General features: G+C 47.9%; 1 protein-coding gene across 3 annotated transcripts in view; it reads left to right on the forward strand.

Moving 5' to 3' along the window:
* LOC109886741 (partitioning defective 3 homolog B) overlaps positions 1 to 16,425 on the forward strand; it is a 174,008-nt gene that overhangs the window by 130,330 nt on the left and 27,253 nt on the right. For 2 of the 3 annotated variants that reach the window (XM_031801812.1, XM_031801822.1), the window contains 3 exons: positions 9,341 to 9,427; positions 13,056 to 13,181; positions 15,022 to 15,428. In XM_031801812.1, coding sequence (XP_031657672.1) covers positions 9,341 to 9,427; positions 13,056 to 13,181; positions 15,022 to 15,428 — 620 coding nt within the window. The remainder of the gene's footprint in view (positions 1 to 9,340; positions 9,428 to 13,055; positions 13,182 to 15,021; positions 15,429 to 16,425) is intronic. The other variant, XM_031801829.1, reaches the window with a different exon arrangement.

Consider the following 16,425-nt stretch of genomic DNA (forward strand, 5'->3'; position numbering starts at 1 on the left):
GGATGACTGTGCCTGTTCCCCAGTTGGATGACTGTGACTGTTCCCCAGTTGGATGACTGTGACTGTTCCCCAGTCGGATGACTGTGACTGTTCCCCAGTCGGATGACTGTGACTGTGACTGTTCCCCAGTCGGATGACTGTGACTGTTCCCCAGTCGGATGACTGTGACTGTTCCCCAGTCGGATGACTGTGACTGTTCCCCAGTCGGATGACTGTGACTGTTCCCCAGTTGGATGACTGTTCCCCAGTTGGATGACTGTGACTGTTCCCCAGTCGGATGACTGTGACTGTTCCACAGTCGGATGACTGTGACTGTTCCCCAGTCGGATGACTGTGACTGTTCCCCAGTCGGATGCCTGTTCCCCAGTCGGATGACTGTTCCCTAGTTGGATGACTGTGACTGTTCCCCAGTCGGATGACTGTTCCCCAGTTGGATGACTGTGACTGTTCCCCAGTTGGATGACTGTTCCCGCGTCGGATGACTGTTCCCCAGTTGGATGACTGTTCCCCAGTCAGATGCCTGTTCCCCAGTCGGATGCCTGTTCCCCAGTCAGATGCCTGTTCCCCAGTTGGATGACTGTTCCCCAGTTGGATGACTGTGACTGTTCCCCAGTTGGATGACTTTTCCCACGTCGGATGACTGTTCCCCAGTTGGATGACTGTTCCCCAGTCGGATGCCTGTTCCCCAGTTGGATGCCTGTTCCCCAGTTGGATGACTGTGACTGTTCCCCAGTCGGATGACTGTTCCCCAGATGGATGCCTGTTCCCCAGTTTGATGACTGTGACTGTTCCCCAGTCGGATGCCTGTTCCCAGTTGGATGACTGTGCCTGTTCCCCAGTTGGATGACTGTGACTGTTCCCCAGGCGGATGACTGTGACTGTTCCCCAGTCGGATGACTGTGACTGTTCCCCAGTCGGATGACTGTGACTGTTCCCCAGTCGGATGACTGTGACTGTTCCCCAGTCGGATGACTGTGACTGTTCCCCAGTCGGATGACTGTGACTGTTCCCCAGTCGGATGACTGTGACTGTTCCACAGTCGGATGACTGTGACTGTTCCCCAGTCGGATGACTGTGACTGTTCCCCCAGTCGGGTGACTGTGACTGTTCCCCAGTCGGATGCCTGTTCCCCAGTCGGATGACTGTTCCCCAGTCGGATGCCTGTTCCCCAGTTGGATGCCTGTTCCCCAGTCGGATGACTGTGACTGTTCCCCAGTTGGATGACTGTGACTGTTCCCCAGTTGGATGACTGTTCCCCAGTCAGATGCCTGTTCCCCAGTTGGATGACTCTGACTGTTCCCCAGTTGGATGACTGTTCCCCAGTCGGATGCCTGTTCCCCAGTTGGATGCCTGTTCCCCAGTTGGATGACTGTGACTGTTCCCCAGTCGGATGCCTGTTCCCAGTTGGATGACTGTGCCTGTTCCCCAGTTGGATGACTGTGCCTGTTCCCCAGTTGGATGACTGTGACTGTTCCCCAGTTGGATGACTGTGACTGTTCCCCAGTCGGATGACTGTGACTGTTCCCCAGTCGGGTGACTGTGACTGTTCCCCAGTCGGGTGACTGTGACTGTTCCCCAGTCGGATGCCTGTTCTCCAGTCGGATGACTGTTCCCCAGTCGGATGACTGTTCCCCAGTCGGATGCCTGTTCCCCAGTCGGATGACTGTGACTGTTCCCCAGTTGGATGACTGTGACTGTTCCCCAGTTGGATGACTGTTCCCCAGTCAGATGCCTGTTCCCCAGTTGGATGACTGTGACTGTTCCCCAGTTGGATGACTGTTCCCCAGTTGGATGACTGTTCCCCAGTCGGATGCCTGTTCCCAGTTGGATGACTGTGCCTGTTCCCCAGTTGGATGACTGTGACTGTTCCCCAGTTGGATGACTGTGACTGTTCCCCAGTCGGATGACTGTGACTGTTCCCCAGTCGGATGACTGTGACTGTGACTGTTCCCCAGTCGGATGACTGTGACTGTTCCCCAGTCAGATGACTGTGACTGTTCCCCAGTCGGATGACTGTGACTGTTCCCCAGTCGGATGACTGTGACTGTTCCCCAGTTGGATGACTGTTCCCCAGTTGGATGACTGTGACTGTTCCCCAGTCGGATGACTGTGACTGTTCCCCAGTCGGATGACTGTGACTGTTCCACAGTCGGATGACTGTGACTGTTCCCCAGTCGGATGTCTGTGACTGTTCCCCAGTCGGATGCCTGTTCCCCAGTCGGATGACTGTTCCCTAGTTGGATGACTGTGACTGTTCCCCAGTCGGATGACTGTTCCCCAGTTGGATGACTGTGACTGTTCCCCAGTTGGATGACTGTTCCCGCGTCGGATGACTGTTCCCCAGTTGGATGACTGTTCCCCAGTCAGATGCCTGTTCCCCAGTCGGATGCCTGTTCCCCAGTCAGATGCCTGTTCCCCAGTTGGATGACTGTTCCCCAGTTGGATGACTGTGACTGTTCCCCAGTTGGATGACTTTTCCCACGTCGGATGACTGTTCCCCAGTTGGATGACTGTTCCCCAGTCGGATGCCTGTTCCCCAGTTGGATGCCTGTTCCCCAGTTGGATGACTGTGACTGTTCCCCAGTCGGATGACTGTTCCCCAGATGGATGCCTGTTCCCCAGTTTGATGACTGTGACTGTTCCCCAGTCGGATGCCTGTTCCCAGTTGGATGACTGTGCCTGTTCCCCAGTTGGATGACTGTGACTGTTCCCCAGTCGGATGACTGTGACTGTGACTGTTCCCCAGTCGGATGACTTTGACTGTTCCCCAGTCGGATGACTGTGACTGTTCCCCAGTCGGATGACTGTGACTGTTCCCCAGTCGGATGACTGTGACTGTTCCCCAGTCGGATGACTGTGACTGTTCCCCAGTCGGATGACTGTGACTGTTCCACAGTCGGATGACTGTGACTGTTCCACAGTCGGATGACTGTGACTGTTCCCCCAGTCGGGTGACTGTGACTGTTCCCCAGTCGGATGCCTGTTCCCCAGTCGGATGACTGTTCCCCAGTCGGATGCCTGTTCCCCAGTTGGATGCCTGTTCCCCAGTCGGATGACTGTGACTGTTCCCCAGTTGGATGACTGTGACTGTTCCCCAGTTGGATGACTGTTCCCCAGTCAGATGCCTGTTCCCCAGTTGGATGACTGTGACTGTTCCCCAGTCGGATGACTGTGACTGTTCCACAGTCGGATGACTGTGACTGTTCCACAGTCGGATGACTGTGACTGTTCCCCCAGTCGGGTGACTGTGACTGTTCCCCAGTCGGATGCCTGTTCCCCAGTCGGATGACTGTTCCCCAGTCGGATGCCTGTTCCCCAGTTGGATGCCTGTTCCCCAGTCGGATGACTGTGACTGTTCCCCAGTTGGATGACTGTGACTGTTCCCCAGTTGGATGACTGTTCCCCAGTCAGATGCCTGTTCCCCAGTTGGATGACTGTGACTGTTCCCCAGTTGGATGACTGTTCCCCAGTCGGATGCCTGTTCCCCAGTTGGATGCCTGTTCCCCAGTTGGATGACTGTGACTGTTCCCCAGTCGGATGCCTGTTCCCAGTTGGATGACTGTGCCTGTTCCCCAGTTGGATGACTGTGCCTGTTCCCCAGTTGGATGACTGTGACTGTTCCCCAGTTGGATGACTGTGACTGTTCCCCAGTTGGATGACTGTTCCCCAGTCAGATGCCTGTTCCCCAGTTGGATGACTGTGACTGTTCCCCAGTTGGATGACTGTTCCCCAGTTGGATGCCTGTTCCCCAGTCGGATGACTGTTCCCCAGTTGGGAAAATCAAAAGATATCAGCCAAGACCTTAGAACAGTTTTTGTAGACCTCCACAAGTCTGGTTCATCCTTAGAAACAATTTCCAAACGCCTGAAGGTACCACGTTCATCTGTATAAACAACAGTATGCAAGTATAAACACCATGGGACCACGCAGCCGTCATACTGCTCAGGAAAGAGACGTGTTCTGTCTCCTAGAGATAAACGTACTTTATGTGCGAAAAGTGCAAATCAATCCCAGGACAACAGCAAACGACCTTGTGAAAATGCTGGAGGAAACCGGTACAAAAGTATCTATATCCACAGTAAAACGAGTCCTATATCGAAATAACCTGAAAGGCAGCTCAGCAAGGAAGAAGCCACTACTCCAAAACCGCCATAAAAAAGCCAGACTACGGTTTGCAACTGCACATGGGAACAAAGATCATACTTTTTGGAGAAATGTCCTCTGGTCTGATGAAACAAAAATGGAACTGTTTGGCCATAATGACCATTGTTATGTTTGGAGGAAAAAGGGGGAGGCTTGCAAGCCGAAGAACACCATCCCAACTGTGAAGCACGGGGGTGGCAGCATCATGTTGTGGCGGTGCTTTGCTGCAGGAGGGACTGGGCCACTTCACACAATAGATGACATCATGAGCGAGGAGAGTTGTGTGGCTATTTTGAAGCAACATCTCAAGACATCAGTCAGGAAGTTAAAGCTTGGTCGCAAATGGGTCTTCCAAATGGACAATGACCCCAAGCATACTTCCAAAGTTGTGGCAAAATGGCTTAACCTTTCTGGAGCAGGCGTTCCGCTAGCGACCCACCTCGACAACATCCGGTGAAAATATAAAGCGCCAAATTCAAAATGCAGAAATAGTCATCATTTCATAAATATTCATAAGAAATACAAGTGTTATACATTGGCTTAAAGATTTACTTCTTGTTAGTCCAGCCACTTTGTCAGATTTCATAAAGGCTTTACGGCGAAAGCATACCATGCGATTATCTGAGGACAGCGCCCCGCTTACAAAAGCATACAAACATTTTATATCCAAGTAAAGGAATTACAAAAGTCAGAAATAGTGATAAAATTAATCACTTACCTTTGAAGATCTTCATATAGTTGCACTCACAAGAGTCCCAGCTACACAATAAATGTTAGTTTTGTTCGATAAAGTCCCTCTTTATATTCCAAAAACTCATTTTTGTTGGCGCGTTTTGTTGTTGAGTAATCCACATCCTAATAGTACCGGTAAAGTTCGTCGAAACATGTCAACCGATGTTTAGAATTAATCCTCAGGTTGTCAATTGTCTAAATAATTGATAATATTTCAACCGGACAATAGCGTATTCAATAGAACGGAAAAAACAACGAAGGGCGTGCAATCGGTCACGCACGCAGACCAGCTCTGCATTCTTCCTCAGTCCACTGACAAAAAGGTCTCATTCTTCTTCATTTTTTTGAAAACAAGCCTGAAGCAATGTCTAAAGACTGTTGACATCTAGTGGAAGCCATAGGAACTGCAATCGGGGTCGTTACCCATTAGATACTGTATAGGCATTCAATTGACAATACCCACATAAAAAAAATCACGCTTCCTGGATGTATTTTCCTCAGGTTTTCGCCTGCCATATCAGTTCTGTCACAGACATTATTTTAACAGTTATGCAAACTTTTGAGTGTTTTCTATCCAAATTTACCAACTTCTGAGCCTGAGTAACAGGAAGTTTACTTTGGGCACGCTTTTCATCCGGACGTCGGAATACAGCCCCCAAGCCATAAGAAGTTTTAAGGAATGAATAATAATTTATTTTATTTTTATTTTATTTCACCTTTATTTAACCAGGTAGGCTAGTTGAGAACAAGTTCTCATTTACAACTGCGACCTGGCCAAGATAAAGCATAGCAGTGTGAACAGACAGCAACACAGAGTTACACATGAAGTAAACTGTAAACAAGTCAATAACACAGTATAATTTTATTATACTATATAGTATCTATATAGTCTATATACTTTGTTTGCAAAAGTCATGAGGAGGTAGGCGAATAATTACAATTTAGCAGATTAACACTGGAGTGATAAATGATCAGATGGTCATGTGCAGGTAGAGATACTGGTGTGCAAAAGAGCAGAAAAGTAAATAAATAAAAACAGTATGGGGATGAGGTAGGTAAAATGGGTGGGCTATTTACCGATGGACTATGTACAGCTGCAGCGATCGGTTAGCTGCTCAGATAGCAGATGTTTAAAGTTAGTGAGGGAGATAAAAGTGTCCAGCTTCAGCGATTTTTGCAATTCGTTCCAGTCACAGGCAGCAGAGAACTCGAAGGAAAGGCGGCCAAATGAGGTGTTGGCTTTAGAGATGATCAGTGAGATACACCTGCTACCGAACCAACCTCACAATACGTCATTGAAAATAAGAATGTGTTCTTAACTGACTTGCCTAGTTAAATAAAGATTAAAATAAAAATAGCTCAGCACTAGAAGGGTTAGGTCTGATTACAGCGTGAAGGGTTAGGTCTGATTACAGCGTGAAGGGTTAGGTCTGATTACAGCGTGAAGGGTTAGGTCTGATTACAGCGTGAAGGGTTAGGTCTGATTACAGCGTGAAGGGTTAGGTCTGATTACAGCGTGAAGGGTTAGGTCTGATTACAGTGTGAAGGGTTAGGTCTGATTACAGCGTGAAGGGTTAGGTCTGATTACAGCGTGAAGGGTTAGGTCTGATTACAGCGTGAAGGGTTAGGTCTGATTACAGCGTGAAGGGTTAGGTCTGATTACAGCGTGAAGGGTTAGGTCTGATTACAGCGTGAAGGGTTAGGTCTGATTACAGTGTGAAGGGTTAGGTCTGATTACAGTGTGAAGGGTTAGGTCTGATTACAGTGTGAAGGGTTAGGTCTGATTACAGCGTGAAGGGTTAGGTCTGATTACAGCGTGAAGGGTTAGGTCTGATTACAGTGTGAAGGGTTAGGTCTGATTACAGTGTGAAGGGTTAGGTCTGATTACAGTGTGAAGGGTTAGGTCTGATTACAGTGTGAAGGGTTAGGTCTGATTACAGTGTGAAGGGTTAGGGTTAGGTCTGATTACAGTGTGAAAGGTTAGGTCTGATTACAGTGTGAAGGGTTAGGTCTGATTACAGTGTGAAGGGTTAGGTCTGATTACAGTGTGAAGGGTTAGGTCTGATTACAGTGTTAAGGGTTAGGTCTGATTACAGCGTGAAGGGTTAGGTCTGATTACAGCGTGAAGGGTTAGGTCTGATTACAGCGTGAAGGGTTAGGTCTGATTACAGTGTGAAGGGTTAGGTCTGATTACAGTGTGAAGGGTTAGGTCTGATTACAGTGTGAAGGGTTAGGGTTAGGTCTGATTACAGTGTGAAAGGTTAGGTCTGATTACAGTGTGAAGGGTTAGGTCTGATTACAGTGTGAAGGGTTAGGTCTGATTACAGTGTGAAGGGTTAGGGTTAGGTCTGATTACAGTGTGAAAAGTTAGGTCTGATTACAGTGTGAAGGGTTAGGTCTGATTACAGTGTGAAGGGTTAGGTCTGATTACAGTGTGAAGGATTAGGTCTGATTACAGTGTGAAGGGTTAGGCCTGATTACAGTGTGAAGGGTTAGGCCTGATTACAGTGTGAAGGGTTAGGTCTGATTACAGCGTGAAGGGTTAGGTCTGATTACAGTGTGAAGGGTTAGGTCTGATTACAGTGTGAAGGGTTAGGTCTGATTACAGTGTGAAGGGTTAGGCCTGATTACAGTGTGAAGGGTTAGGCCTGATTACAGTGTGAAGGGTTAGGCCTGATTACAGTGTGAAGGGTTAGGCCTGATTACAGTGTGAAGGGTTAGGTCTGATTACAGTGTGAAGGGTTAGGGTTAGGTCTGATTACAGTGTGAAGGGTTAGGTCTGATTACAGTGTGTTAGGTCTGATTACAGCGTGAAGGGTTAGGTCTGATTACAGTGTGAAGGGTTAGGCCTGATTACAGTGTGAAGGGTTAGGTCTGATTACAGTGTGAAGGGTTAGGGTTAGGTCTGATTACAGTGTGAAGGGTTAGGTCTGATTACAGTGTGTTAGGTCTGATTACAGCGTGAAGGGTTAGGGTTAGGTCTGATTACAGTGTGAAGGGTTAGGTCTGATTACAGTGTGTTAGGTCTGATTACAGCGTGAAGGGTTAGGTCTGATTACAGTGTGAAGGGTTAGGCCTGATTACAGTGTGAAGGGTTAGGTCTGATTACAGTGTGAAGGGTTAGGTCTAATTACAGTGTGAAGGGTTAGGTCTGATTACAGTGTGAAGGGTTAGGTCTGATTACAGTGTGAAGGGTTAGGTCTGATTACAGTGTGAAGGGTTAGGTCTGATTACAGTGTGAAGGGTTAGGTCTGATTACAGTGTGAAGGGTTAAGTCTGATTACAGTGTGAAGGGTTAGGTCTGATTACAGTGTGAAGGGTTAGGTCTCATTACCGTGTGACGGGTTAGGTCTGATTACAGTGTGAAGGGTTAGGTCTGATTACAGTGTGAAGGGTTAGGTCTGATTACAGTGTGAAGGGTTAAGTCTGATTACAGTGTGAAGGGTTAGGTCTGATTACAGTGTGAAGGGTTAAGTCTGATTACAGTGTGAAGGGTTAGGTCTGATTACAGTGTGAAGGGTTAGGCCTGATTACAGTGTGAAGGGTTAGGTCTGATTACAGTGTGAAGGGTTAGGTCTAATTACAGTGTGAAGGGTTAGGTCTGATTACAGTGTGAAGGGTTAGGTCTGATTACAGTGTGAAGGGTTAGGTCTGATTACAGTGTGAAGGGTTAGGTCTGATTACAGTGTGAAGGGTTAGGTCTGATTACAGTGTGAAGGGTTAAGTCTGATTACAGTGTGAAGGGTTAGGTCTGATTACAGTGTGAAGGGTTAGGTCTCATTACCGTGTGACGGGTTAGGTCTGATTACAGTGTGAAGGGTTAGGTCTGATTACAGTGTGAAGGGTTAGGTCTGATTACAGTGTGAAGGGTTAAGTCTGATTACAGTGTGAAGGGTTAGGTCTGATTACAGTGTGAAGGGTTAAGTCTGATTACAGTGTGAAGGGTTAGGTCTGATTACAGTGTGAAGGGTTAGGTCTCATTACCGTGTGACGGGTTAGGTCTGATTACAGTGTGAAGGGTTAGGTCTGATTACAGTGTGAAGGGTTAGGTCTGATTACAGTGTGAAGGGTTAAGTCTGATTACAGTGTGAAGGGTTAGGTCTGATTACAGTGTGAAGGGTTAGGTCTGATTACAGTGTGAAGGGTTAAGTCTGATTACAGTGTGAAGGGTTAGGTCTGATTACAGTGTGAAGGGTTAGGTCTGATTACAGTGTGAAGGGTTAGGTCTGATTACAGTGTGAAGGGTTAGGTCTGATTACAGTGTGAAGGGTTAGGTCTGATTACAGTGTGAAGGGTTAAGTCTGATTACAGTGTGAAGGGTTAGGTCTGATTACAGTGTGAAGGGTTAGGCCTGATTACAGTGTGAAGGGTTAGGGTTATGTTATGTTGATGGTATCTGTGTTATTTCTGTCCTGCCGACTGTGTGTGTGTGTGTGTGTGTGTGTGTGTGTGTGTGTGTGTGTAGCAGCCTGACCAAGACAGTGGAGATCTCAGGAGAACACGGTCCGCTGGGGATCCACGTTGTTCCTTATGTCTCCTCTCTCAGCGGACGGTGAGTACATCATCCCTCTCTCTGTCATCCCTTTATAGTACATCATCCCTCTCTCTGTCATCCCTTCAATAGTACATCATCCCCCTCTCTGTCATCCCTTTAATAGTACATCATCCCCCACTCTGTAATCCCTTTATAGTACATCATCCCTCTCTCTGTCATCCCTTTAATAGTACATCATCCCCCACTCTGTCATCCATTTATAGTACATCATCCATCTCTGTCATCCCTTTATAGTACATCATCCCCCTCTCTGTCATCTCTTTAATAGTACATCATCCCCCTCTCTGTCATCCCTTTAATAGTACATCATCCCCCACTCTGTAATCCCTTTATAGTACATCATCCCCCACTGTAATCCCTTTATAGTACATCATCTCTCTCTCTGTCATCCCTTTATAGAACATCATCCCCCACTGTAATCCCTTTATAGTACATCATCCCACTCTCTGTCATCCCTATATAGTACATCATCCCCCTCTCTGTCATCCCTTTAATAGTACATCATCCCTCTCTCTGTCATCCATTTATAGTACATCATCCATCTCTGTAATCCCTTTATAGTACATCGTCCCCCAGTCTGTCATCCATTTATAGTACATCATCCATCTCTGTAATCCCTTTATAGTACATCATCCCTCTCTCTGTCATCCCTTTATAGTACATTTATCCCTCTCTCTGTCATCCCTTTATAGTACATCATCCACCCCTCTGTCATCTCTTTAATAGTACATCATCCCCCTCTCTGTCATCCCTTTAATAGTACATCATCCCCCACTCTGTAATCCCTTTATAGTACATCATCCCCCACTCTGTAATCCCTTTATAGTACATCATCCCTCTCTCTGTCATCCCTTTATAGTATATCATCCCTCTCTCTGTCATCCCTTTATAGTACATTATCCCTCTCTCTGTCATCCTTTTATAGTACATCATCCCCCTCTCTGTCATCCCTATATAGTACATCATCCCCCTCTCTGTCATCCCTTTATAGTACATCATCCCTCTCTCTGTCATCCCTTTATAGTACATCATCCCCCACTCTGTCATCCATTTATAGTACATCATCCATCTCTGTAATCCCTTTATAGTACATCATCCCTCTCTCTGTCATCCCTTTATAGTACATCATCCCCCACTCTGTCATCCCTTTATAGTACATCATCCCCCTCTCTGTCATCTCTTTAATAGTACATCATCCCCCTCTCTGTCATCCCTATATAGTACATCATCCCCCTCTCTGTCATCCCTTTATAGTACATCATCCCTCTCTCTGTCATCCCTTTATAGTACATCATCCCCCACTCTGTCATCCATTTATAGTACATCATCCATCTCTGTAATCCCTTTATAGTACATCATCCCTCTCTCTGTCATCCCTTTATAGTACATCATCCCCCACTCTGTCATCCCTTTATAGTACATCATCCCCCTCTCTGTCATCTCTTTAATAGTACATCATCCCCCTCTCTGTCATCCCTTTAATAGTACATCATCCCCCTCTCTGTCATCCCTATATAGTACATCATCCCCCTCTTCGTCATCCCTTTATAGTACATCATCCCTCTCTCTGTCATCCCTTTATAGTACATCATCCCCCACTCTGTCATCCATTTATAGTACATCATCCATCTCTGTAATCCCTTTATAGTACATCAACCCCCTCTCTGTCATCCCTTAAATAGTACATCATCCCCCACTCTGTCATCCCTTTAAGGTACATCATCCCCCTCTCTGTCATCTCTTTAATAGTACATCATCCCCCTCTCTGTCATCCCTTTAATAGTACATCATCCCCCACTCTGTAATCCTTTATAGTACATCATCCCCCACTCTGTAATCCCTTTATAGTACATCATCCCCCCCTCTGTCATCCCTATATAGTACATCATCCTCCTCTCTGTCATCCCTTTACAGTACACCATCCCCCTCTGTCATCCCTTTATAGTACACCATCCCTCTCTCTGTCATCCCTTTATAGTACATCATCCCTCTCTCTGTCATCCCTTTATAGTACATCATCCCCCTCTCTGTCATCCCTTTAATAGTACATCATCCCCACTCTGTCATCCCTTTAATAGTACATCGTCCCCCAGTCTGTCATCCATTTATAGTACATCATCCATCTCTGTAATCCCTTTATAGTACATCATCCCCCTCTCTGTCATCCCTTAAATAGTACATCATCCCCCTCTCTGTCATCCCTTTAATAGTACATCATCCTCCAGTCTGTCATCCCTTTATAGTACATCATCCCTCTCTCTGTCATCCCTTTATAGTACATCATCCCCCTCTCTGTCATGCCTTTAATAGCACATCATCCCTCTCTCTGTCATCCCTATATAGGACATCATCCCCCTCTCTGTCATCCCTTTATTGTACATCATCCCTCTCTCTGTCATCCCTTTATAGTACATCATCCCCCTCTCTGTCATCCCTTTAATAGTACATCATCCCCCTCTCTGTCATCCCTTTAATAGTACATCATCCCTCTCTCTGTCATCCCTTTATAGTACATCATCCCATAATCTTTTTCTCAGTTCAGAGACAGTGTAGATATGACTCCATTCCTGACTGCCACTCGTCTGGAGGAGATGTACTTTAATAAAGGACCCGTTCTGAACAGAATCTTCCCACAGCGATCTCCATTCTGCCATGTCAGTCTGCTGTCCTACAGTATGTTCAGGGCATTGAGTCTCAGTAAACTGCTTTATCCCAAACCCATCGTACAGGGTGGTCAGGCAGCCGGATTGGATTCATCTTGTCTACAGGATGCACTGGGCTTCTATTTCCATTATCCCTGTTTCTAACTTCACTCCTGGCTCATACCATTTATCTGTTTTTCTGTTTATCTGTTTATCTGTGCCGGCCAGTCGCCAGAGCGATAGGTAATGTTTCCACAGATTGTAAATGTGCTATTGTAGTGGTGGTGGTGTGTTGAGCGTGAGGGCAGAGAGAGAACACAGAGAGACGCTGAGTGAGAGGGAGGACGCTGGGGGGGAGGGAGGACACTGAGAGAGAGGGAGGTCACTGAGTGAGAAGGAGGACACAGGGGGAGAGAGGACACTGAGTGAGAGGGAGGTCACTGAGGGAGAGGGAGGTCACTGAGGGAGAGGGAGGTCACTGAGGGAGAGGGAGGGCACTGAGGGAGAGGGAGGTCACTGAGGGAGAGGGAGGTCACTGAGGGAGAGGGAGGTCACTGAGGGAGAGGGAGGACACTGAGTGAGAGGGAGGACACTGAGTGAGAGGGAGGACACTGAGTGAGAGGGAGGACACTGAGGGAGAGGGACTCTGTCTGGGAGCTACAACTCTGTCCTGCTTTCACAACTTTCTCAGAGTGTTTCTGAGGGATTTTGTAGCTTTTGTTGGGATGTTTCTTTGGCGATAACCTGTGTGGAAAATATTTTTTATCTTCGCTCCATTGTGTGGCTGTTTGTGGTCTAATGCAAACGTTTTTCCTGTTCTCTCTCTCTCCTCTCTCTTTCTCTCTCTCTCTCTCTCTCTCCTCTCTGTGTCTCACTCTGTCTCTCTCACATTCTCTCTCTCTCTGTGTCTCTCTGTGTCTCTCTCTTTGTGTCTCTCTCTGTGTGTCTTTCTGTCTCTCTCTGTCTCTCTCTCTCTCTCTCAGGGCTCTGGGCCTGCACATTCGTGGTGTGGAGGAGAACAGTCGTTCTAAGCGAGAGGGGATCTTCCAGGACGATGAGTGCATTGTTAAAATCAATGATACAGAGTTAATGGACAAATCCTTTACCCAGTAAGCAACTTTGCTCTTTGATTCCAGACAGGGGCCTTTGTGTGGCCCCCTTTGTGTGTCCCCCTTTGTGTGTCCCCCTTTGTGTGTCCCCCTTTGTGTGTCCCCCTTTGTGTGGCCCCCTTGGTTTTGGCCCCCTTTGTGTGGCCCCCTTTGTGTGGCCCCCTTTGTGTGGCCCCCTTGGTTTTGGCCCCCTTTGTGTGGCCCCCTTTGTTTTGGCCCCCTTTGTGTGACCCCCTTTGTGTGGCCCCCTTGGTTTTGGCCCCCTTTGTGTGTCCCCCTTTGTTTTGGCCCCCTTTGTGTGGCCCCCTTTGTGTGGCCCCCTTGGTTTAGGCCCCCTTTGTGTGGCCCCCTTGGTTATGGCCCCCTTTGTGTGGCCCCCTTTGTTTTGGCCCCCTTTGTGTGTCTCCCTTTGTGTGGCCCCCTTGGTTTTGGCCCCCTTTGTGTGGCCCCCTTTGTGTGTCTCCTTGTCGAGCTGGGTTTATGTTTTTTTAATCCCCCTTAGACCACACCTCTCTCCCTTTCTCATGACTGCCTGGCTTGTGTCATAGCTGTTATCAGATGCAGTTTCTCTTGTTTCTTCGTATGGTTACTCGTTCATATCAATTGTATCCCAAATCTCCCGTTGACTTCAATACAAGAGTAATGCAGGAAGTCTTGAGTAATGCAGGAAGTCTTGAGTAATGCAGGAAGTCTTGAGTAATGCAGGAAGTCTTGAGTAATGCAGGAAGTCTTGAGTAATGCAGGAAGTCTTGAGTAATGCAGTAAGTCTTGAGTAATGCAGGAAGTCTTGAGTAATGCAGGAAGTCTTGAGTAATGCAGGAAGTCTTGAGTAATGCAGGAAGTCTTGAGTAATGCAGGAAGTCTTGAGTAATGCAGTAAGTTTTGAGTAATGCAGTAAGTCTTGAGTAATGCAGGAAGTCTTGAGTAATGCAGGGAGTCTTGAGTAGTGCAGGACGTCTTGAGTCATGCAGGATGTATTGAGTAATGCAGGAAGTCTTGAGTAATGCAGGAAGTCTTGAGTAATGCAGGAAGTCTGAGTAATTGTCTGAGTAATGCAGGAAGTCTGAGTAATGCAGGAAGTCTTAAGTCATGCAGGAAGTCTTGAGTAATGCAGGAAGTCTTGAGTCATACAGGAAGTCTTGAGTAATGCAGGAAGTATTGAGTAATGCATGAAGTCTGAGTAGTGCAGGAAGTCTGAGTAATGCAGGAAGTCTGAGTAATGCAGGAAGTCTGAGTCATGCAGGAAGTCTGAGTCATGCAGGAAGTCTTGAGTCATGCAGGAAGTCTTAAGTCATGCATGAAGTCTTGAGTAATGCAGAAAGTCTTGAGTAGTGGTCCAAGTAATGCAGGAAGTCTGAGTAATATAGGAAGTCTGAGTAATGGTCTGAGTAATGTAGGCAGTCTGAGTAATAGTCTGAGTAATGCAGGGAGTCTGAGTAATGCAGGAAGTCTGAGTAATGCAGGAAATCTTGAGTAATGCAGGAAGTCTTGAGTAATGCAGGAAATCTTGAGTAATGCAGGAAGTCTTGAGTAATGCAGGAAGTCTTGAGTAATGCAGGAAGTCTTGAGTAAAACAGGATGTCTTGAGTAATGCAGGAAGTCTTGAGTAATGCAGGAAGTCTTGAGTAATGTAGAAAGTCTTGAGTAGTGCAGGAAGTCTTGAGTAAAGAAGGAAGTCTTGAGTAGTGCAGGAAGTCTTGAGTAGTGCAGGGAGTCTGAGTAATGCAGGAAGTCTTGAGTAATGCAGGAAGTCTGAGTAATGCAGGAAGTGTGAATAGTTCCATATGTTGTTGTCAGTAGTATGGTTGACTGCCAGTTCTGAGTGGTGTGTTCTCCCCAGGGCACAGGAAGTGTTCCGTTATGCTATGCGGTCCCCCATGGTGCGTCTGGAAGTAGTTCCTGTCTCCAACAGGGAGAGGTACGAAAAGAGCCTGATTGGTCAGCTCTTCAACCAATCAGGCAGTCCCAAAGCCACACCCAAGACTTCCTCTAAGGAGCCTCCTTCAATCAAACCTGCCTTTAAGCCCTCTGACTCTCCTACTGCCCGAATGGCTGAGGACAGCAGCAGCCTAGAGGGCCGACCAATGGGATCCCCCCATCTCGCCCACCCTGTCCCCGTCAGCCTATCCCCTGTCCCCAAGGAGAAGAGTGACAGCCCACTCCTGAAGAGGAGTCCCACCTTCTCTACCCTGGTGGGCTTCACCAGCAAGAAGGGAGGGAAGAGACTGAAGATCGATTTAAAGAAAGGTAAGGAGGTATGAGGAGGGGGAGGAGGAGGGATGATGTGGGATGGGGAGGAGGGATGCGGAGGGGGAGGAGGAGGGATGATGTGGGATGGGGAGGAGGAGGGATGATGTGGGATGGGGAGGAGGGCTGAGGAGTAGGAGGGATGATGTGGGATGTGGAGGAGGGATGAGGAGGGGGAGGAGGAGGGATGATGTGGGATGTGGAGGAGGGAAGAGGAGGGATGATGTGGGATGGGGAGGAGGGAAGAGGAGGAGGAGGGATGATGTGGGATGTGGAGGAGGGATGGGGAGGAGGGAAGAGGAGGGATGATGTGGGATGGGGAGGAGAGATGAGGAGGAGGAGTGATGATGTGGGATGTGAAGGAGGGATGAGGAGGGGTGATGTGGGATGGGGAGGAGCTATGAGGAGGGATGTGGAGGGATGTGGAGGAGGGATGATGTGGGACGGGGAAGAGGAGGGGGAGGAGGAGGGATGATGTGGGACGGGGAAGAGGGAAGAGGAGGAGGGATGATGTGGGATGGGGAGGAGGGATGAGGAGGGGTGATGTGGGATGGGGAGGAGCTATGAGGAGGGGGAAGAGGAGGGATGATGTGGGATGGGGAGGAGGGATGAAGAGAGGGGAGGAGGAGGGATGAAGTGGGATGGGGAGGAGGGATGAGGAGGGGGAGGAGGAGGGATAATGTGGGATGGGGAGGAGGAGGGATGATGTGGGATGGGGAGGAGGGATGATGTGGGATGGGGAGGAGGAGGATGGATGATGTGAGATGTGATTTCACCCCACTAGGTAGACAGCTGGCTGGATGAGGTCATGATTTCACCCCACTAGGTAGACAGCTGGCTGGATGAGGTCATGATTTCACCCCACTAGTTAGACAGCTGGCTGGATGAGGTCATGATTTCACCCCACTAGTTAGACAGCTGGCTGGATGAGGTCATGATTTCACCACACTAGTTAGACAGCTGGCTGGATGAGGTCATGATTTCACCCCACTAGGTA

The sequence above is a fragment of the Oncorhynchus kisutch genome, linkage group LG2, assembly GCF_002021735.2.
Source record: "Oncorhynchus kisutch isolate 150728-3 linkage group LG2, Okis_V2, whole genome shotgun sequence".
Lineage (NCBI taxonomy): Eukaryota > Metazoa > Chordata > Actinopteri > Salmoniformes > Salmonidae > Oncorhynchus > Oncorhynchus kisutch.